This window comes from Pan troglodytes, chromosome 19 (assembly GCF_028858775.2).
Source record: "Pan troglodytes isolate AG18354 chromosome 19, NHGRI_mPanTro3-v2.0_pri, whole genome shotgun sequence".
Classification (NCBI taxonomy): Eukaryota; Metazoa; Chordata; class Mammalia; order Primates; family Hominidae; genus Pan; species Pan troglodytes.
In genome coordinates, this window is record NC_072417.2 from 23954573 (window position 1) to 23976555 (window position 21983).

Below are 21983 nucleotides of genomic sequence, written 5' to 3' on the forward strand. Positions count from 1 at the left end.
CTGCACGTGTGTGTGCACACTCGTGTGCATGGCTATGAACTGGAATGTGTGACTGTGACCTTGTGAGTGACTGGGGTCCCTGTGTGAGTGCCTTTGCTGGTCTGTGCAGGACGACATGGACAATAGCGTCTTCTCCAGGACCCATATCTGTGTCTCTATCGCAGGGTGGAGGGCCAGACCCACAAGGCCATGGATTTCTGTCCTTGGCTTCCCGAGTTCATTCTGTGTCCCCCACCCTGTGGGTTACCTGGCATGCCCTTATTCCCACTAGCTGCTGCCTCCTGGGAGCCATGAGGCCCTGGATGTCATGAGTCCCGTGTCTCCAGGACTCACATCCCCATTTTCTCTGCTATACTTTTCTAACTTGCGAGGCCCTGGCTTGCTGGGCTGCTCACAGGACAGGCTGTACGTGCCTTCAGAGCAGTGTCTAGGAGGTGGAGTGGTCAGCTTAGAGTGGCCCTTTGCTCTGCCCCCTTGTCCCCAGGCTTGGAGAAATGGATGATGGGCTAAGGGGCTGGATAGTTGGGCCCTGCTTCCTGGGCACGGGAAAATCTGCAGCCCGGGCTCTCCACTTCCCCTCTGCTTGCTCCTCAGATGGCTGCCGCACGCCTCTGCCTCTCCCTGCTGCTCCTGTCCACCTGCGTGGCTCTGTTACTACAGCCACTGCTGGGTGCCCAGGGAGCCCCGCTGGAGCCAGTGTACCCAGGGGACAATGCCACACCAGAGCAGATGGCCCAGTATGCAGCTGATCTCCGTAGATACATCAACATGCTGACCAGGCCTAGGTGTGTGCCACAGTTGGGGAGAGAGATCCCAGCCCCTGGGACCCTGGGCCCACTCCACATTCCTGGCCACACCCTATCCCCAGCCCCAGCCCCAGCCCCTTCCAGGCCTGCTCTTGGGAAAACAGGGCATCTGTGCTGAACAGGCCTAGACCAATGTGCCCTGGGCAAGATGGTGCCTACAGGCAGATATGAAACAGGTGGGCTGGCACCTGGGCACAGTGCTTGCCCCTGCTGCCTCTTCCCTCCCAGGTATGGGAAAAGACACAAAGAGGATACGCTGGCCTTCTCGGAGTGGGGGTCCCCACATGCTGCTGTCCCCAGGTGAGTTTGACTCCCTGCCCTGTCTGTCCAGCTCCCTGGGGCTGAAATGGGGGTGGTGGGACTGAATCAGGGCTTGGAAAGGTGTAGTGGGGGGTGGAAGAGGGAGAACAGGAGCCCAGGGCCAGCCTGAGGCCTCCTGAGGGCACGAGGCCTACCCCCTACACTGCCATGTTCTGCCCTGTCCTCACAGGGAGCTCAGCCCGCTGGACTTGTAATGCCACCTTCTGTCTCCTACGACTCCATGAGCAGCGCCAGCCCAGCTCTCCCCTCCGCACCCTTGGCTCTGGCCAAAGCTTGCTCCCTGCTCCCACACAGGCTCAATAAAGCAAGTCAAAGCCACAGCCTGTCCTGTGTCTCTGTGGACCCCTGGTGGGAGCAGCAGGAAGTGCCAAATGCATGGGAGAGAAAGGGGAGGGCAGGGCAGGGCAGAGGAAAAGGGGATCATCCAGAACGTTGGCGGGGGTCATCAGAGTCACTCAACTCATCCTCTCCCCTTCGCAGAGGGAAAAGTGGTGGCCAGAGGAAGGCAGGGACTCCTCTGAGCAGATGGTCCTTCATGGTCCTTCAGCAAGTCTGTGAAGTGGCAGTCTTGAATCTTCCCAGTTCAGCACCCATAGACCTTCCCGACACAGCCTGATGACAACCTTTCCCCAAGTGCACCCCTCACCAGTGCCTTACTGCAGCCTAGGCAGCAGAAGCACCAAAATTTATACGAAAGCATCCTTGGCATGGGGGCAGGGGCACAGCCCAGCCTGGAAGAACGATTCTGGTGCTATGGCAGTCATGGCTGCATCCAGGGGCCTGAGCTGCCGTCCAGAAATTTGGAGAGAATGGGCTGCCCTGAGAGGTAGTGAAGTCCTGGGCACAGGAGGTATTCAAGCTGCTGTGGAAGGGGAGGAGGCTAGATTAGCTGAGAGTTCCAGCCACCATGAGTTGAATCTGTAGATTGTACACTGCAGCCCTGGGAGGACAAGGACCTGGATCCTGCCCCAGGGAGGACTTCCCAGATTCCCAGAGAACCCATCTTTTCCTGGCCCTTCTCAGGCACCCTGAATAGGTGGGGACAGTGTGCGTGTGCATGTGTGTGTACGCGCATGTGTAAAGGGGAGAAGTGAGGGAACTAGAATGTTTCTGGTTCCTAGAAAGGCTTCTCCTGCCTCCCCCACATGCTTGGTCTCAAGGGATGGGGTTATGGGTTTGGAGGATGAGGGGTCCACTTTCCTGGGCTCAGCACCTTGCACAGAAATGGAAATGACACACAATTGTGTTTCCCCTCAAGTCCTACTCCATCTGGTGTGTGCAAATGACCTGGAAGTAGAAACAGGTCCTAAAGGGCAAAGAGCTTCTAGAGGATGCAGCTGCTTGGCTCAGATTGATTTTTTGTTTGTTTTTGGAGACAGGATCTTGCTCTGTCACCCAGGCTGGAGTACAGTGGCATGATCACAGCTCACCATAGCTTTGACCTCCTGGGCTCAAGCGATCCTCCTGCCTCAGCCTCCCAAACAGCTGGAGCTACAGGCACATGCCACCACACCCAGCAAATTTTTTTATTTTTTAGAGACAGGGTCTTGCTATGTTGCCCAGCGTGGTCTTAAACTCCTGGGCTCCAGCGATCTGCTCACCTCGGCCTCCCAAAATGCTGGGATTACAGGTGTGAGCCACTGTGCCCAGCCTCAGGTTGATTCTTAAATCCAAAGACGTCTGGATAGAGAGATGCTTTCGCAAAAGAACGGTTTGAGTCTGGGAGAGGGAGCCTGAAGTCCCAGCATTTTCTCTGGCAGCTTAAGGGGATGCGCGGTGAATGGGGAGAGGAGTCTGGGCTGTTTGGTAGAAACTTGAGCCAGGTGGGAGTTGGGGTGTGTCTAGCTGAAGCCCCTTCTTTGAGGTTTCTTCTCTCACCTCTGCTCTCCCTCTGGGTTAGAGCCCCCCACACTGGTGCTGTCTGTGCAGGACTACAGGGGCAATAAGTGTCTTCTCCAGGACCCGTATCTGTGTCTCTACCATGGGGTGGAGGGCCAGACCCACAAGGCCATGTGTGGGTGGCGTGGGGGAAGGTGGATGGGTTGCCAGGGGAGGCAGGGGAGGACCCCCAACAGCTGAGGTCTTTTTCTCTCACAGCAGAAACTCCAGGGTCCCACTTCCCGTTCCATGGACTGGTCCCTCCCTGCCCGCAGGCCCACAGAAGTCACTGAAGCAACAAAAATTTGTCTTTATTGTTTTCACTGAGGGGATGAGGAGGGGTCGAGGCCCCTCTCAATACAAAGGGGTTGGTGGGCAGAGAGGCGTCTGGAGGCCAAGGCCCAGCCTGGAGAAAGAAGCCCCCCCCCACAGGGGTGCTGTGTCTCCCCGCATGCCCGCCCCCAGGAACTTCCTCTCGCTACCACCCAAGCTGCCCCGAGGCCCCTGGCTCGGTGCCCAGCATCCAGGCTGTCCTACCTGGGGCCCCGGGAGGAGGTCGGTGGTCGGGGTTCCGAGGTGTTCAGCCACTGGGGGTTCGTGGTGGTCCATGGTGGGGGTTTCGTGGCTTTCGATGGGGAGGTGTCCGTGGCGTTCGCAGTTTTCTTGTGGTTTTTAGATTTCTTCGGGCTGGGAACAAGTCTTTGCAGTCATGAGGCCGCTCCCAGAGCCCAGCTCAGGCCGCGATGTGCGTGGGGGTGCCTGGTGGCGTCCGTGTCCCCCCCCTGCGCCCCCCCCCCGCTTTCCTCCCTCCCTCCCTCCCTTCCTCACACTCTCCGCTGGCCCACCTGCTGTTGAAGAGCTTCCCCAAGTACTTATTGATGGAGCCTAAGTTCAGCCAACTGGCGGCCCTGGGCTGCGGCACTTGCAGCTCCTCGCCGAGGGCGCCCTCGGGCTGCATCAGCAGCGACACGAGGCCCGCTATGGCCAGAGCGAATGCGCAGCGCAGAGCAGGCATCTGGAGGGGGCGGGGCAGACAGAGCCGCGGGAGGTAACGTGATGCCGGGGCTGTGGTCAGCGCGGGACCCGGACCGGAGTTTGCAGGTGTTCCGCGCGGTGGGCAGGCTGGGGTGCAGGGGCGCTCAGACCGAGGGTCGTGTCTATTTCTGGGACACACACCAGAGCACGGACGCCTTAAGGGACATCCTGGTGCTCGGAGGAATGGTACACACCTGGACATGCCCGGTGATGCAGGCAGAGCATCGAGGCGCGGTGGCTCACGCCTGTAATCCCAGCACTTTGGGAAGCCGAGGCGGGCGGATAACCTGAGGTCAGGCGTTCAAGATCAGCCTGGCCAACATGGCGAAACCCCGTCTCTACTAAAAATACAAAAATTAGCCGGGCGTGGTGGTGGGCGCCTGTAATCCCAGCTACTCTGGGGGCTGAGGCAGGATAATTGCTGGAACCCGGGAGGTGGAGGTTTTAGTGAGCCGAGATTGCGCCACTGTACTCCACCCTGCCCAACAGAGCCAGACTTCGTCTCAAAAAAAGAAAAAAAAAGAAAAAAGAAAAAGAAAAAGAAAAAAAAAACGAACGAGGAGACACACCCTAAGGTGGATGCATGAGGACGGCATAAAGCCATTGGTCAGCTCCCTAACCTCACTGCCCTCTCTCTCGCAAACTCCTTGCTTATCCCCCTCCTTTCTCCCTGCTGTTCCCGCAAAATGACGGTCACTCTGTTCTCTGCCTGGAAGACTCTTCCTCCAGACATCCTCATGGCCAGCTCTGTCTCCCCTTGTAAGCATTAGCTCAAAATCCACCTTTTGAATGGATCCTACCCTGACACCCCTATTTATAATTGCAACCTGGCCGGGCGCGGTGGCTCACGCCTGTAATCCCAGCACTTTGGGAGGCCGAGGTGGGAGGACTGCTTGAGCCCATGAGTTCAAGACTAGCTTGGGCAAAAGACAGAGAGCCCCGTCTCTACGATTTAAATAAATAAATAAATAAAATAATATTGCAACCAAACCCCTCATCTTGCTCTTTTTCTTGCTCTATTTTTGCCCTATTTTTTCTTTTCTTTCTTTTTATTTTATTTTATTGTTTTAAGGCAAGGCCTTCTTTTGCCTTCCAGGCTGGAATGTAGTGTCGGGATCATAGCTCACTACAGCCTCAAACTCCTGGGCTCAGGCCATCCTTTTGCTTCAGCCTCCCAAGTAGCTAGGTCTACAGGTGCATACAATCATGCCCAGCTAAATTTTAATTTTTTGTAGAGATGGAGTCTTGCTATGTAGCCCAGGCTGGTCTCAAACTCCTGGCCTCATGAGATCCTCCCGCCTCACCTCCCAAAGTTCTGAGATTACAGGTATGAGCCGCCACACCTGGCCTGCACTTTCTAACTTACTATATTCTATACTTATATTTGTTGTCTGAGTCCCTTCCCAGTGGCATATCCTCCCTCAATGTAAGCATCATTAATTACAGCTGGGCTCTTCGCCTATTTTGTCTATTGATGGATCACAAGCACCTAGAATGGTGCCTGGCACTTAGTAGATACTCAGTAATACATATTAAATGAATGACTAACAGTTACACACAGGAAAGCCAGCCTGAGGATTCACACACCCAATGCACAGAGAATTTTGTGCCTGCAACACACAATGATTCACAGATTATGATGCCCATAAACATGATGCTCACTCCCAGAGCTCCTAGGCCCCTCAACCCTCTTTCAACCAGGAACTCTCCTCATCCCCACCACCCCAAGCAGGAATAAGAAGCCCTAGTAGCTATCCTGGCCATCAGAATGGCAGACGAGGCTGCCCTGGCCTAACTCCTTCATGCCCTTAGTGGGCCTGAGGAGGGGCCCTTGGTGCCAGCCCCCATCCCCAAGCTCTTAGAGAATACAGCTGATGGGGGCCCAGACTTGGCCACCAGACATTACCATGGTGCTGGGCAGGTGCAGAGGAGCTCAGCAGAGTGTCTCTGGCCAGGACCTGAGGCCCTTTATATTCCTAAGCATCCCTGCCCCCTTTCCCTCTGAGGCTCCACTCCCAGCATAGCCTTCTTTTCCTCCCCGTGTCGTGACCTGAAAGTCCGGAACGGAGAGAAGGTGGGGGTGGAAGCACATGGGCTACCAGCTGTTCTGACCAGGTCACAGTCCCTGCCGGGGGCCCAGAAGTGTGGGTAGCAGAGGCAGGGAGGCCTGGGGTGTCGGGTAACTTTTTGCTCCAAGTACACAGATCCTAGGGAGAAACTGGCTCTGGGCTTGAGAGGGGGCTGTGCTTTTCCCAGGGGTTACTGTCAGGGTTTGGAAGGGGGTTATGCTGAGACCAGATGCCCCTCCCCATCTGGCTAGATCCAAGGTGCCTCTGCCTCCTTCTCCTGCAGGGTTACTTTGGGATCCCAGCACCCCTATTCCCTCCCCCTAGGCCCGCTGCCATGGGGAGGGGGTGGAGTTGCAGTTTCTGGTTTCAGGATTGCAGGCCCCGCTGCACAACCTGGAGATTTTCTCAGCCTGCCTGGCCATTTTGGAGCCCCTGAGGCATGAACTGCTGAGCCTTCTGGAGGGTGGTGGGTCTTGGCTGCTTGGATGATGGACTTAGGCCTTGGCTGCCTCAGGCCACAGAGCCTCAGCTGTGTGGCCTGTCAGGTCCCCTCTACCTCCTCAATATTGCTGCTTTTATGGGGCAAGGTTGTAAAATGTGCACCAATTCTTCGTGCCCACACCAACCCCAGAAGGGGCACGGTAGGAAGAGCAGGGGCTTCTGGGTAGGAATCCTGACTTCACTCCCTCCTGGCTGTGTGACCTTGATTAGGGGACATTATCTCCCCTGAGCCTCCACATCCTCATCTGTGAAATGGAGCTGGTTAAATCCTGGCATAGGACTGTCGTGAAGATGGAGTTGGGTGATGTAACTCAGCCTCTGGGCAGCTCCTGGCACATGCTAGGTGATTAACAGGCGTGAGAGCCCCTCCACTCATAGAAGAACCCCCCCCAACCTTTTTGTTTTTGAGATGGAGTCTCACCCTATCGCTCATACTGGAGTGCAGTGGCATGATCTCGGCTCACTGCAGCCTCTGCCACCCAGGTTCAAGCGATTCTCCTGCCTCGGCCTCCTGAGTAGCTGGGATTACAAGTGCTTGCCACCGTGCCGTACTAATTTTTGTATTTTTAGTAGAGATGGGGTTTCACCATCTTGGCCAGGCTGGTCTTGAACTCCTGACCTCGTGATCCACCCACCTCGGCCTCCCAAAGTGCTGGGATTACTGGCATGCCACACCCGGCCTTAAAAGAACCCCTTTCTCCCATCTCCACTTCTCCCGAAAGTGTCTCATCTTCTGGCCTCTTCTCCTTATTAAAACTTGCCCTCGGCCAGGCATGGTGGCTCATGCCTGTAATCCCAGCACTCTGGGAGGCTGAGGTGAGAGGATCACTTGAACCCAAGAGTTTGAGAGTAGCCTGGGCAACATACTGAGACCTTGTCTCTACAAAAAAAATTTTAAAAGCCAGGTGTGGTGGCATGTGCCTATGGTCCCAGGTACTGGGGAGGCTGAGGTGGGAGGATTGCTTGAGCCTGGGAAATTGAGGCTGCAGTGAGCCAGGATCGCGCCACTGCACTCCAGCCTGGGTGACAGAGCAAGACCCTGTCTCAAAACAACAACAAACAAACATACAAACCAACCCTGCTCTCAGTGGGGGTGAGAAATTCAATGTCAATGTCAATATCACTGAAGTTTATGGGATGGCTCAGTAGCCAAGTGAGACCAGGACCGCATTTCTATGCAGCCAAGAATCTCTAGAAAAAGAAATGAAATTCCCATGATAAATTTCCATAGTACAGGTGGGAGGAGATATCTGGGGACCAGCGTACCCTAAATACCAGCAAACGGGCTATTCCTTATCCCCATTCGTCACAGCCCAGTGTTGAAGAGCTCAAGAGCTCAAACCATGTGTCCCTTTGCAGCCTTGGCTGCCCTTACAAACCCAGGCTTTTCTGCAGGCACTGAAGGCTCTCAGCCCCTTGCTCTTCCAGACTCTCTTACTCATTCCAGGAACTGTAGAAGGGTATGGGGAGGGAGGAAAGGGGGAAGAGAGGAAAGGAAGAAGCTCAGATGCTGCCTGCTGCTCTCTGAGGGCAGGAGGCGGTAGTGGTAGCCCTGCAATGGGCAGGACGAGGGAATGTGGCTTGAGGACACAACTTCGGGTGGGTCTCCCTGTCAACTGCCCCTTAAACTCTGACTGCGAGTTCCCACTTAAATGGAACTTCCAAATTCACTGTGGAGGACATGCCCAAATTCCCAGAGAGCAGCAGGCCAGGGGCTATGGCCTCCACTTCTCAGAGAAGAGCACTGAGATGCAAAGAGAAGCTACACAGATACCTGGTGCCACCACAGCTGGGGCTAAACCCGCCATTTTGACTCCAAGTCAGTGTGTGACCATTTGGATCGGCCTATTTCTGAGGCCGCTGAGATAAGCGCCGGGGGCTTCCTGTGATGCATGATGGTTCTCAGATATCATTCTCTGCTACCCACTGTGGAATAGACCCAATGATAGAGTGACCTTGAGTCTCCTGGCTGACTTGCCCCAGAATGACCATCCCACCCACTCCGGGACCACCGCTACTCCTTTCTGCTGGGTGTGGCCCAAAGCTGTCCCGCCACCGGCTCACTACTTCCTACCTGCCCTCAGTGCATCTGGGTGCTAGTGATGTCCTGAGAGAGGCCATCAGCTTGACTGCTGATCGTGGAGAGCAGCTGGCCTAGGAGAGGCCTGGCTGCCCTGTACAGCATCACTGCATTTTTTAAAAAAATGTCCCATCAAAGCCCTTTCCCCTTGGTGAGGGAGTCACATGGTGACCTGTGTTCTCCCTTCTAGACTGCATGCTTCCCAAGGGCAGCTGGGGTCTTGTTCAGCTCTGAACCTCCAGCATCTAGCACAGTGCCTGGCTCACTGTGGGCCTCCATGGATGCTTAGTGGGTGGGTGGAGGTGGGAGGGAGGCAGGAAGAAGGGAGGGAGGTAGAATGAGAGTGGAAGGGAGGGAGGGACTGATGGATCAATGGATGTGATGAACAAAGGGACAGCTAAAGGAGAGAACAAATGCATGGCCTGGCTCATGTCATGGGTCCTGGAACCCGCTGCCGCCCGTCCTCATGTCTTCATGTGCCTTGTTTCGCGTGTGTGTGTGAAGAGGCAGAGGAAGGTAACTAGGGGACCCCCCTCTCATCTGTGGGCTCCTCCAGGACCGGACTTGTGTCTCCTCTTCTCTTGGATCTTCCTTGCTCCTCTGCTCCCCGAAACCTGAGGCTGGGCCACACCTGGTCTTCAACTGCCCCTCATTAATCCCGGGACTCTTCTCATTTGCTAGGGTAGCAAGGGCAGTGTGTTCTGGGCACAGGGTCCGGGGGAGAGGAAAAGGCAGCCTCTCCCAGCCTCCTCCTCCTCCCAGAAGCCTTCTTCCCCCGCGCCCCCAGCCCTCCTCCTCCCATAGCCCTCCTCCCCACCTCACTTGAGCAGGCCCCTTCTGCCCTCCAAGCTGTAGTTCCAGCGCTCATGCCGGAACTGGAACTGGCACTCCAGGCCGAGGTGCATGGCGTCCCACAGGGTCTCAGCCAGGCTGGGCTCCCTCCCGCAGAGCTGCCTCTGCTGCCGGGACAACTTCAGCAGGTCACACTGCTTCAGGTGGGCCCTGCCCTGTGCCGGGGCCACCGCAGTGCCCAGTCCTGGGAAGGGCATCAGGACCTCCCACCTGGTCAGGCTGCAGAGGGCGAGAGGACAGAGATGGGTGAGCCTTGGGGATGGTGGTGAGGGGCAGGTGAAGAGAAGGTAGCCTCCTTGGGTGCCCCCAGTGTGGGTGGAATATACATCATTTCAGGGCTCACCCCAAAAGAAGTAACCCCGTTCTGGGACATCCTGGGCTCCTAGCCAGGGTAAAAGAGCAAAGGTGGGCTAGGTGCGGTGGCTCACACCTGTAATCCCACCACTTTGGGAGGCCAAGGCAGGCGGATTGCTTGAGTCCAGGAGTTTGAGACCAGCCTAGATGACATAGCGAAACCCCATCTCTACTAAAAGTATGAAAATTAGCCAGGCATGGTGGCACAAGCCTGTAGTCCCAGCTACTTGGGAGGCTGAGGCAGGAGGATAGTTTGAGCCCAGGAGGTGGAGGCTGCAGTGAGAAGAGATCACGTCACTGAACTCCAGCCTAAGCAACCGAGTGAGACCCTGTCTCAAAAAAGAAAAAAAAAAAAAAGAAAAAAAGAAAAGAAAAGCAAAAGTAGAACCAGGCAATGACTCCTTTTTTGTTTGTTTGCTTGTTTATTTGTTTGTTTGAAACGTAGTCTTGCTCTGTCGCCAGGCTGCAACCTCCGCCTCCCGGGTTCAAGCGATTCTCCTCCCTCAGCCTCCCAAGTAGCTGGGACTACAGGCATGCACCACCACCACGCCTGGCTAATTTTTGTATTTTTAGTAGAGATGGGGTTTCACCATGTTGGCCAGGATGGTCTCAATCTCCTGACCTTGTGATCTGCCTGCCTTGGCCTCCCAAATTGCTGGGATTACAGTTGTGAGCTACCGCGCCCGGCTGCAGTAGCTCTTAAAGTGCCACATCCTGCTTAGATGTGGCACTTATCATGTTGCTCATGTGCCACTGGCCAGGGTAAGTCCTGTGGTCAAGCCAGGAGTAGTCAGAGAAGCCCCCATTCCTCTGAGCCAAGGGCACAGCTCTCCTGTTTGGAGCCACTTGCCTTAACCAGGACTTCTGACTGGATGCCACATCCTCTCTGTATGCCCCAGAAGTTGGAAGCCTCGCCAGAGGGTATGCGGCCTGGCCAGGCCCCAGGTGGCCTCAGAAATCACCCGTAGATTCCACACCCATCAGGTGCAGTCAAACCATCATGGAGCATATCTCTGAAACCTCTGAGCAGAGACAGATGCTATCAGGCTCCCCTTGGCCTAGCCTGACCCTGGGCTCCTCTCCCAGACAGGGTGAGGGCAGGGACCCGTTAATCATTAATCTGGGGCAAATGGGTAATTTTCCAGTCCACCAGGTCTACACCCAAACCCCTCCCTGCAGCCTGGCAGGAAGCCCTCAGAGACTTTGCAGGTCCAGAGCAGAACTGGATGTCAACTCCAGCTGAGGAGGCCACGCCTTGACTGGCTTCCAGTGTGGAGGGCAGCTTGGGGGCTGCAGCTACCTTGCCCTCAAATGTCCTCCTCCTCACACCAAGGGCTGGTGTGAGTGGCGACTTCTGCTCACACGATTCCAGTGTTTCAGAAACTGGACCTCCCTGGTAGCAGCTGATTGACAGAGGAGACAGCAAGCAGGGAGTGATGGAAATTTTGGCCAATGAAGCTGCATATCCTTCAAGACCTGCCTCATATGCCATTTTAAGAATAACGGCTATTATTATTGTATCATCATAGCTACATTATATGTCATATGATATGATATATAACACATTATTATTTTTACTACTTTTTTTTGAGACAGAGCCTCACTGTGTTGCCCAGGCTAGAGTGCAGTGGCATGATCTCTGCTCACTGTAACCTCCGCCTCTCAGGTTCAAGCAATTCTCCTGCCTCAGCCTCCTGAGTAGCTGGGACTACAGGCGCGGGCCACCACGCCTGGCTAATATTTGTATTTTTAGTAGACACGGGGTTTCACCATGTTGGCCAGACTGGTCTCGAACTCCTGACCTCAACTGTCCACCCACCTCAGCTTCCCAGAGTGTTGGGATTACAGGAGTGAGCCACCACGCCCAGCCCAAGCTGTGTTCTTGTCTGGGACTCCCCTATAGTATGGAGTGGAGGCTCTAAGTTGGTTTGCCTAACTAAAGGCGTCATCCTTGATTATGACCTCTGACATCTGGAGAGTGCCAGAATTCCCTAGGCTGCACTTGGGCCCAGGGAACCTCGCCTCTACAAAAAAATATAAAAATTAGCTGGGCGTGGTGGCATGCACCTGTGATCTTCTTCCTTTGTGGTGCAAAATCTTATTTCTGCCTACTGGCCAATTGATCAGGAATATGCACCCTGGTGTTTCAATCTCCAAACAATAACATTTTGCCTAACAAACTATTCAGGTTCAGGTTCCTTTAGTAATGCCTGTTTCCTCCCCCCACCCCACACACCAAGCGGGCTGTAAACTTCATTCCCGTTAGCAGGACTAAATATCTCTGCTACACTCGGCACCGGGATAGCCAGTTGGAGGACCCCTAATTTTCTGCCTCCTAATACTAACAATTGGCCCATGTGTACTCACCTTCATATCCTGCTTTATCTCCCAAAGGCTGAACTCCCTTGTTCAGGCAACCACCCAGAAACACATGAATACCGTCATTCTCCTCCGCCAAGTCCGGTATCAGCGCCTCAAGGAAAACAACTCTGAAGTCGAACGCCCACTGCTTCAAAACCCACACGCCGAGTACAGCACCCCTATTCAGAAGGAAGTAGCCAGACAATCAACAACACAACACCCCTCTTCCTTTTATATTAAAGTAAAAGGCAAGAATGTTAGCCAAACTGCACGATGTTACAAGTTCCTTGCTATTTTGCAGACCTTGGTCAAAGCGAAACATTTCACAGGGGTTCAGGCCATGAGAAACATCCTACCTAACCACCTGACCACAGGGTGGACAAAGGCCCAACGAAAGAAACATCCCTGGCCTGGTGCAATGGCTCACACCTGTAATCCCAGCATTGTGGGAAGCTGAGGCGGGCAGATCACTTGAGGTCAGGAGTTCGAGATCAGCAGCCTGGCTAACATGGTGAAAACCTGTCTCTACTGAAAACACAAAAATTAGCTGGGTATGGTGGTGCACACCTGTAATCCCAGCTACTCAGGAGGCTGAGGTAGGAGAATTGCTTGAACCCAGGAGGCAGAGGTTGCAGTGAGCTGAGATCACGCCACTGCACTCCAGCCTGGGCAAGAGAGTGAGACTCCATCTAAAAAAAAAAAAAAGAAAGAAAAAAAGAAAAAGAAAACAAAAAAGAAAGAAAAGAAAAAGAAACATCCTTGTCATATCTTGCTGGACAAAGGTCCAAGGAACACCATGATGACATCCCGCTGGAACAAGGGCCAGAACCACCTCATCATGGGAACATCTCATCAATATCCTGCCAGGCAGCAAGCCCTACTGCCCAGACCCCTCCCCACCATACCTATAAATTGCCCTAGCCTGTAAGCAGTGGTGGGCTCTGGCATGAGGCTGGTCTCCCACTTCTGTAGGGTTTATGCTGGACATAAAACCTGCATTTGCTGTTGAGCTGCCCTCTTTCTGTGTGTCTTTCTTTAACCCTCGCTTTTTCTTCAAAACCTAACAACAGTAACATGCAGTACAGGTTTATAGCCTAGGAGTCATAGGCCATACCATAGCCTAGGTGTGCTATAGGCTATACCACCTAGGTTTGTGTAAATATATGCTATGATGTTAGCACAATGGTGAAATCACCTAATGACACCTTTCTCAGACTCCTCACGTGGCAAGCAATGCATGACTGTATATGAAAGCCTTAAATAGGGATTAACTTTTTAAATTAATCTCTAAAAGAAAACAGTCATTATTTACTACATATGAATTTTTTTTTTTTAAAAAGGAGCAGAAGTGTTTCATTTCAGTGGGAACTTAATTTGGAGCTAGAGTGTTTTATGTAACTTTCACCACAAAGTTGCAAAGTGTTTTGTTTTGAAGTTTTTCCCCGTAAAATAAATATTTTAATTCAATTTAAATAAAACCCACCAAGGAAACCTTAAGCTTTAAGAAGTCTAGCTTCCTGTGAAATGTGAGAGGAAGTCAGCAATGATTTCAGAAAACTGATTATAACAATAGCTCCATCCCTAAATGAGGCGAACCTTGGAATCCCTTCCACTTTAAAGCCATCACTATGCACCCTATGCCTATGCTAGGCACTGGAAGAAGATGAAGCACCTTCTTGGAGTTTACATGCTGGTAATTATGCCAGACAGTAATAAAATAGGTAAGAATGGCTGTGGGGGAAGTCAGCTGGGTTCTAGTTACAGTCACATTTCAGGAAATTATTTAACATGCTGCCTCTAACAACCTAAGCCTCTTCTCTATGTGTGCACACGGGGTAGATCTCTGAAGGGTGACACTGTAACTTCTAGGGTAATGGCTGTGTTGAGTCAAGGCAGGATGACAGTTCAGCCTCCTCCCAGGCTGGTGCAAAGGGCTCTTCACTTGTATTAAAGCCTTCTCTCCCAGACCGAATTGCCTACCCCCAACACCCCTCCTACAGAAAATTTGGAGTCCTCGCTCATTCCCTGGCAGCCCCTACCTAACAGGGTGGTGAATTAATTATCAAACATGCAACAAAAGATACCTAAAGTTTAGCGAAAATGGCAACATTTTGGAATAAATGATTGTAATGTGCGTCCTCCCTGCCACCCTAACTGGCGCCCATTTTGCAGGTCAGTCGCTCTCCCTGGAAGGAAGAGTGTTCTCGGATTTCACTTTGGAGGAGGAAGAGTTCAGGCTGCCAGAACTGGACTAGCACTTCTGAATATCCCGAGGCGAGGTCCTGTGACTTCCTTGGGAAGCTGTGCCGCGCCTCGACCCCACCCCACTTCACCCCAACAGGCCGCTGGAGTCCTGAGACCACCCAGGTCTGCGGCCCAAATCCTTCCTCACTAAGGGGAGGGGAGGGGTGTTCCAGCGGGGCGGGGCGGGAAGGGGACCTTGGGCGGGATTGTGACTTAAGATCGCCCTGGTGACATGGAGCAGATCTGGACCCCAACCTAATAAAGGTGGCGTAAATAAAGGTGTCATTAACGACGGGGCGGGGCGCGTGTTTGTCAGGGGCACGAGCGTCTGGAGGCTGCCAGAATGGCTCCCGCTCAGTGCACGGCGCCAGCTCATGTCATGTCCCGGCAGCGTCCCTGGGGCCCACGGCCCCTCCTCACGTGGCAACTATTGTGGCTACTAGTCCAGTAGGCTCAGCCTCTGGAGTGGATCAAAGACCCGCTCCAGCTGACCTCTAATCCCCTGCGGCCGACTGAGCCCTGGTCTTCCCGCTCCTCGCTCCTCCCATCTCCCGTGGGAATCTCCCCATGCGCTTACTCCCCCGGCAGACCCGAGGGGCTTTGATTACCTGGGGTCCTCTGCTACCTCGCAGATGTCAGCCCCGCCCCATTTGGTTCCATTCCTGGACACGGATTCAGCTGGAGAGCTGCTCCCGGGGCCAAAGCAGTTCTCTGCTGCACACCAGGATCTAAATGACAGGCTGATTCGACAAGAAAGGCTCCCAAAGGCGGTTCCAATGCTGGACTGGGATCAGAACTAGACCCTAGTTCAGCCTCCTCGCCTCAAAAGTAAGGTTCAAACTGCAGGTCTAGATCAGGCTGCAGATCATCAGGCAGATGAAATACTTGTTCCACCTCTAGACAGTAAGGATTCAAAAGCAACCAAGTTTATTGTTTCGCCCAAGAACAGGAAGAACGATCTAGCTGAGCATCGGAAGCTTGCTAAGGTTGTTGGAACTCCACACCGGTTTATATCAAAACCTTAGCAGAATGGGCCAGGCGCGGTGACTCACACCTGTAATCCCAGCACTTTGGGAGGCCGAGGTGGGCGGATCACAAGGTCAGGAGATCGAGACCATCCTGGCTAACACGGAGAAACCCCGTCTCCACTAAAAATACAAAAAATTAGCCGGGTGTGGTGGCGGGAGCATGTAGTCCCAGCTACTTGGGAGGCTGAGGCAGGAGAATGGCGTGAACCTGGGAAGCAGAGGTTGCAATGAGCCGAGATCGCGCCACTGCACTCCAGCCTGGGCGACAGAGCGAGACTCCGTCTTAAAAAAAAAACACAAAAACCTCAGCAGAATGAATATCCAATTATGGATATACTGTATCCCGGCAGCCTGCCTCCAGAACTCTGGGTGAACTCAGATGAGCCTCCAGGACCGCCTGAGCAAGTTGGACTTTGTCAATTCCATCTAGAGCCCGAAACTCAAAATCCAGAGACCCTTGAAGACATCCAGTCCTCTTCGCTCCAGCAACAAGCCCCAGTGCAGCTTCCACAGCTCTCTGAGGAGGAACCTTCTCTAACCCATCAGGAGGCCCCAGCTCTGCCTTCACAGTCTCTTCAGGGGGTCTACTCTTCTTCAACAGAGCAGGAGGCCCCAGGACAGCAGCGACCTGCCTCTGAAGAGTTTGTAGCTCCGCCATTGATACACCACGAGGTAAATGTTCCATTGAAAAGTTGGAGTGAAGCTCAGCACTCATGCCCGCCCAATGTCACAGTCAAACCTGTGGATATGGAGCTTGCAGTAACTCTAGAGCCAGGTAAGGAACTTACGTCAAGCCAGGAACAGGCCGCAGCTCAGCCTCCAGGGCACCCCGAGGAGGTGGACTCTTCCTTAACCCAATTAGAGGCCCCAGCTCAGACACCAGAGTGCCCTGAGGAGACAAAACCTCCTGCAACCCAGCAAGAGACCCCAGCTGAGCCTCTAGGTTCTCCTGTGGAGGCTGAACCTTCCCCCAGTGAGCAGGAGCAGCCGGCTCAGCCTTCTGAGTTTCCTGGGGGGGTTGAACCTTCTCAGATCCAGTAGGAGGCCCCAGCTCAGACTCCAGAGTCCTCTATGGAGAGTCTAGCTCAAACTCTACTGAATCATGAGGTGACAGTTCAACCTCCAGGTGAGGATCAAGCTCATTATAACTTACCCAACATTAGAGTTAAACCTGCGGATGTGGAGGTTACCATAACTTCAGAGCCTACCAATGGGACAGAATCTTCCCAAGCCCAGCAGGAGGCCCCAATTCAGCCTCCAGAGGAGGTGGAAACTTCTGTAACCCAACAGGAGGCCGCAACTGAGCCTCCAGGTCCTCCTATGGAGGCTGAACTTTCCCTCAGTGAGCAGCAGCAGCCAGCGCAGCCTTCTGAGTCTTCTGGAAAGGTTGAATCTTCTCCAGCCCAGCAGGAGACCCCAGCTCAGCCTCCAGAACATCATGAAGTCACAGTTTTACCTCCAGGTCACCATCAAGCTCAGCATTCAGATTTGCCCAATGTCACTGTTAGGCCTCCAGACATGCAGCTCACCATAGCAACAGAGCCTAGTGCAGAGGTGGGAACTTCTCCAGTCCACCAGGAGGCTACAGCTCAGCTCTCAGGGCCAATTAATGATGTAGAAATTTCTGCCACCCAGCATGGGGGCCCACCTCTGCCTCCAGAGTCATTGGAAGAGGCTGAGCCTTTAACAGTTCAACAGGAGACTTCAGTTCAATCTCCAGAACCTATTAATAATGAGAACCCCTCTCCAACCCAGCAGGAGGCTGCAGCTGAGCGTCCACAGACCCCTAAGGAGGTTGAGTCTTCTCTAATCCAGTAGGAGGCCCCAGCTCAGACTCCAGAGCTCCCTAATGAAGTTGTAGCTCAACCTCCAGAGCATCATGAGGTAACAGTTTCCCCTCTAAGTCATGATCAAGTTTAGCCTCCAACATTGCACAATGCCACTGTTAAACCTGTGGATCACGTGGTTACCATGACTCCAGATATCACTAATCAGGTTGAAATTTTAACCCAACAGGGGGCCCCAGCTCAGCCCTTAATGTCTCCTGAGCAGTTTCAACATTTGAAATACCAGCAAGAGATTATAATTCAGCAGCTAAATACCCCTGAAAATGATGAACTTACTCCAGTCCATCAAGAGCCCACAACTCAGTCTCCAACTCAGCTCTCCTCAGACTTTGAAAGTTCATTGAATGATGAGATGATATTTTCACTTCTAGATCTGTCTTCAGTATTCAGAAGTAATTCAACTTTGCCTAATACCACAGTTAAAAATGTGGATATGGAGCTTACCATACCTGCAGCGTCACTATGGAAGTTGAACCTTCTCCAGTCCAGCAGGACAACCCTTCTATTCCCACTGAGCAGGCTGACTTTTCTCTAGCCCAGCCTGATCTCCCTTCCCCACCTCTGCATTCTCCTGAAAAGGTTAAATCTCCAGTCCAGCAAGAGGCCACAGCTCAGACTTCAGATTCCCCTAAGGAGGTAGAACCTTCTCCAGTCCAGCAAGAGTTTCCAGCTGAGCCACCAGAGCCCCCTAAGGAGGTTGAACCATCTGCAACCCAGCAGGAAGCCTCAGGTCATCCTCCAAAGTCCACTGAAGAGGTCAGTCCTCCACTGCAGCAGGAGATACCAGCTCAGCCATCAGAGCCACCTGAGAAGGTCGAACCATCTCCAGTCCTATAGCAGGCCCCAACTCAGCTTTTAGAGCCCCTTAAAGAGGTAGAATCCTCTCCAGTCCAGCAGGCAGTCCCTGCTCAGTCTTCAGACCCCCACTATGGTGATAGAACCTTCTCTGACCCAGCAGATGGCCCCATCTTTGCCTCCAGAGTTCCCTCAGGAGGTAGAACCATCTCTAACTCAGCAGGAGGTTCCAGCTCAGATTCCAGAGCCCCCTATGGAGGCAGAACCTTCTCCAACCCAGCAGGAGACCACAGTTCAGACTCCAGAGCCCCCTAAGGAGGTAGAACCTTCAAGCCAGCAGATGGTCCCATCTCAGCCTCCAGAGCCACCTAAGGAGGTTGCAGCTCAACCTCCAGCTCATTATGAGGTGACAGTTCCAACACAAGGTCAGGATCAAGCTCAGCATTCAATATTGCCCAGTATCACAGTTCAACCTTTGGACCTGGGACTTACCATCACTCCAGAATCCACTACGGAGGTTGAACTTTCTCCAATCGTCCAGGAGACCCCAACTCAGCCTCCTAAGAAAGTTGTAGCACAACTTCCAGTATATCAAGAGGTAACAGTTCCAACACCAGGTCAGGATCAAGCTCAGCATCCAATGTCACCCAGCATTACAGTTCAACCTTTGGACTGGGACTTACCATCACTCCAGAACCCACTACGGAGGTTGGACATTCTATACCCCTGAAGAAGACTCTAGTTCCTCCAAAGCACCCTAAGGTGACACTTCCACATCCAGACCAGGTTCAGATCCAGCATTCAAACCTGACTCAAGTCACAGTTGAACCTCTGGACCTGGAGCGTACCATAACTACAGAACCTACTACAGAGGTTAAACTGTCTCCAACCACAGAGGAGACCTCAACTCAGCCTCCAGACCCAGGACTTGCCATAACTCCAGAACCCACTACAGAGATTGGACATTCTACAGCCCTGGAGAAAACTACAGCTCCTCATCCAGATCAGCTTCAGACTCTGCATCGAAAACTGACTGAAGTCACAGGTCCACCTACTGAGCTAGAACCTACTCAGGATTCATTGGTGCAGTCTGAAAGTTACATCCAAGATAAGGCTTTAACTGCACCAGAGGAACAGAAGGCCTCCACAAGCACCAACATATGTGAGCTCTGTACCTGCGGAGATGAGATGTTGTCATGTATTGATCTCAACCCAGAGCAGAGGCTCCGCCAAGTGCCTGTGCCAGAGCCCAACACCCACAATGGCACCTTCACCATCTTGTAAGAATCACCTTTCCTCAATTGTCCTCTGTGTCCTGCCTGACATGGCAGCCTTTTCCTGGAGGCCTTCCTGGGCCACCTTTATCTCCCAAAGCCATAGGGACAACTGACTTTCTGCTTTCACCTTTGCTTGTCAACTCTTCCTTCTCCTCATTCTCTTTTACTGTTAGGCCCCTTCTCCACTCTTTTACTTGTGATTGCTCAGCAACATACATCTTAAATGTACAAATTATTGAGTGAAAGAAGTGATACAGAAAATAATATGTATAACACGGTTTCATTTATATAATGTTATATAATGTTCAAGGTGGCAAAACTAAACTATATTGTTTATGACTGACATATAATAGGTAAAACTACATTTTATTTTATTTATTTTTGAGAAAGGGTCTGCGGTGGTGCAAACATGGCTCACTGCAGCCTGGACCTCCCATGCTCAAGCAATCCTCCCATCTCAGCCTCTCCAGTAGCTGGGACTACAGGTGCATACCAACATGCCCAGCTAATTTTTAAATTTTTTCTAGAGACAAGGTCCTGCTGTATTGCTCAGACTGGTCTTGAACTCCTGGGCTCAAGCAATCCTCCTGCCTTGGCCTCCCAAAGTGCTGTGATTACAAGTGTGAGCCACCGTGCCCAGCCGGAACTATTTATTTATCTTATTTTATTTATTTATTTTTATTTATTTATTTTGAGACAGAGTCTCACTCTGTCACCCAGGCTGGAGTGCGATGGTGCTATCTTAGCTCACTGCAACCTCTGTCTCCAAGGTTTAACCGATTCTCCTGCCTCAGCCTCCTCTGAGTAGCTGGGATTACAGGCACACGCCACTACCGCCTGGGCAATTTTTGTATTTTTAGTAGAGACAGCTTTTCGCCATGTTGGCCAGGCTGGCCTCAAACTCCTGACCTCAGGTGATCCACCCACCCCGGCCTCCCAAAGCGCTGGGATTACAGGTGTGAGCCACCGTGCCCGGCCAGAGCTACATTTTAAAAGCAAGAATATTATTACAAAAGTCAGGATAGTGGTTACCTATAAGGGTTAGAGAGAGGGGTATGATTGGAAAGGGGCACACTGGGGGCTTCTGGGATCATTAATTTATTTCCTTGTTGCTGAAATGAAGACAACCCTCACGGAGTTGTCATCACCCTGGAGAGGAAGGAGACAGCCAAAAGAGAGAAGTATTGTCTTGTAGACTTATTAGATTCACAAAGTATATCGTCCTTCTCCAGCATGTAAGGCGTTGTCTAAATAGGTCCAGTTAAAGCACTACAGGGTAGCCATTTTTAAAAAAAATTGTTGGCCACATTTTTAAGTTCACAGGGGAGGGGGAATGTCTCACACTCCAGCCCTCCTGAGCCTAGGCCTTCTGTGAGATGTGTCACCCTTTCTTGGACACCATATTGAAATGAGAAAAGTTCCTTTGTGCCCCTCGCAGGGCGTGGGACAGGGAGAGTGACTTGGTTCTTCAGTGCCCTGCTGCTCAAACCTTGAGGGGAGCATACAGACAGGCAGGCTTTGGGGCTCCAACCCCATGGCAGTGTCTAGGGGTGAATGCTTACAGCTCCTGAAGCCCCAGTGGGCATGTGTTACCGTGTGCTCTTTTGGTTTTGCCGTCTATAGGCGGCTTGTGTTAACTAGCTCAACTAGACCCACTACCTTGTCGCCAGGACAGAGGGCTGTCTGTATCCCAGGTTCTTGCCTTGGTGTACCAGAAGAATTGGATCACACCTGGGCTTGGAGAATGAGTGCAAGATTTTATTGAGTGAAGGTAGCTCTCACCAGATGGGGAAAGCCAGAAGGGGGTGGAGTGGGAAGGTTTTCCCCTGGAGCCGGGCTGCTGAGCAGCCCAGGCTGTCCTCCCACTGCCTCAGCCAAACTCTGCCTCGTTCTGCTGTTCTGCCGGTTGGTGGCCTGCCTGGCGTGCTCCCCTCGACGCCCTCTTGATGTCCAGCTGCTTGTGTCTTCTTCTGCCGATCTGCTCCTGTCCATGTCCTTGTATGTGTGCCTGCAAGTGTCTCAGGGTTTTTATAGGCACGGGATGGGGGCGTGGCAGGCCAGGGGAGGTCTTGGGAAATGCAACATTTGGGCAGGAAAACAAAAATGCCTGTCCTCACTTAGGTCCGTGGGCACAGGCCTGGGGGTAGAGCCCTAGCCAGGGACTACACACCCCCGCCCAGCACTCTCCTTCCCCTCTTCCGTGTCATTTAAAGGGACCACATCCTTCTGTATCATTTCCCACCTCTGAACAGGTATATCTAACTGTTGTTAGAATACGGACAATGACTGGTCTTTTGCAGGAACGTGGATGGAGCTGGAGGCCATTATCCTCAGCAGAAAACCACATACAGCATGTTCTCATGTAAGTGGGAGCTAAATGATGAGAACTCATGATCACAAAGAAGGGAATAACAGACACTGGGGCCTACCTGAGGGTGGAGGGTGGGAGGAGGGAGAGGAGCAGAAAAAACTACTGGGTACTAGGCTTAGTACCTGGGTGACGAAATAATCTGTACAACAAACCCCTGTGACACA

General features: G+C 52.7%; 2 protein-coding genes and 2 pseudogenes across 2 annotated transcripts; all 4 read left to right on the plus strand.

Annotated features, from left to right (window-relative positions):
- The first annotated feature begins 594 nt into the window (after positions 1 to 594).
- On the plus strand, positions 595 to 1445 carry PPY (pancreatic polypeptide). Its single transcript, XM_003315411.6, has 3 exons — positions 595 to 785; positions 1035 to 1106; positions 1297 to 1445. The coding sequence occupies exons 1-3, from the start codon at positions 595 to 597 to the stop codon at positions 1319 to 1321; spliced, it is 288 nt and encodes a 95-aa protein (XP_003315459.1). The 3' UTR covers positions 1322 to 1445.
- Positions 1446 to 14820: 13375 nt separating this feature from the next.
- On the plus strand, positions 14821 to 15526 carry LOC107969154 (leucine-rich repeat-containing protein 37B-like; annotated as a pseudogene).
- Positions 15527 to 16600: 1074 nt separating this feature from the next.
- Positions 16601 to 17449, plus strand: LOC107969153 (leucine-rich repeat-containing protein 37A3-like; annotated as a pseudogene).
- A 975-nt stretch (positions 17450 to 18424) lies between these two features.
- On the plus strand, positions 18425 to 21868 carry LOC101057001 (leucine-rich repeat-containing protein 37A-like). The gene is made up of 3 exons (XM_054670851.1): positions 18425 to 18596; positions 18737 to 19451; positions 21749 to 21868. The coding sequence occupies exons 1-3, from the start codon at positions 18425 to 18427 to the stop codon at positions 21840 to 21842; spliced, it is 981 nt and encodes a 326-aa protein (XP_054526826.1). The 3' UTR covers positions 21843 to 21868.
- The last annotated feature ends 115 nt before the right edge of the window (positions 21869 to 21983 follow it).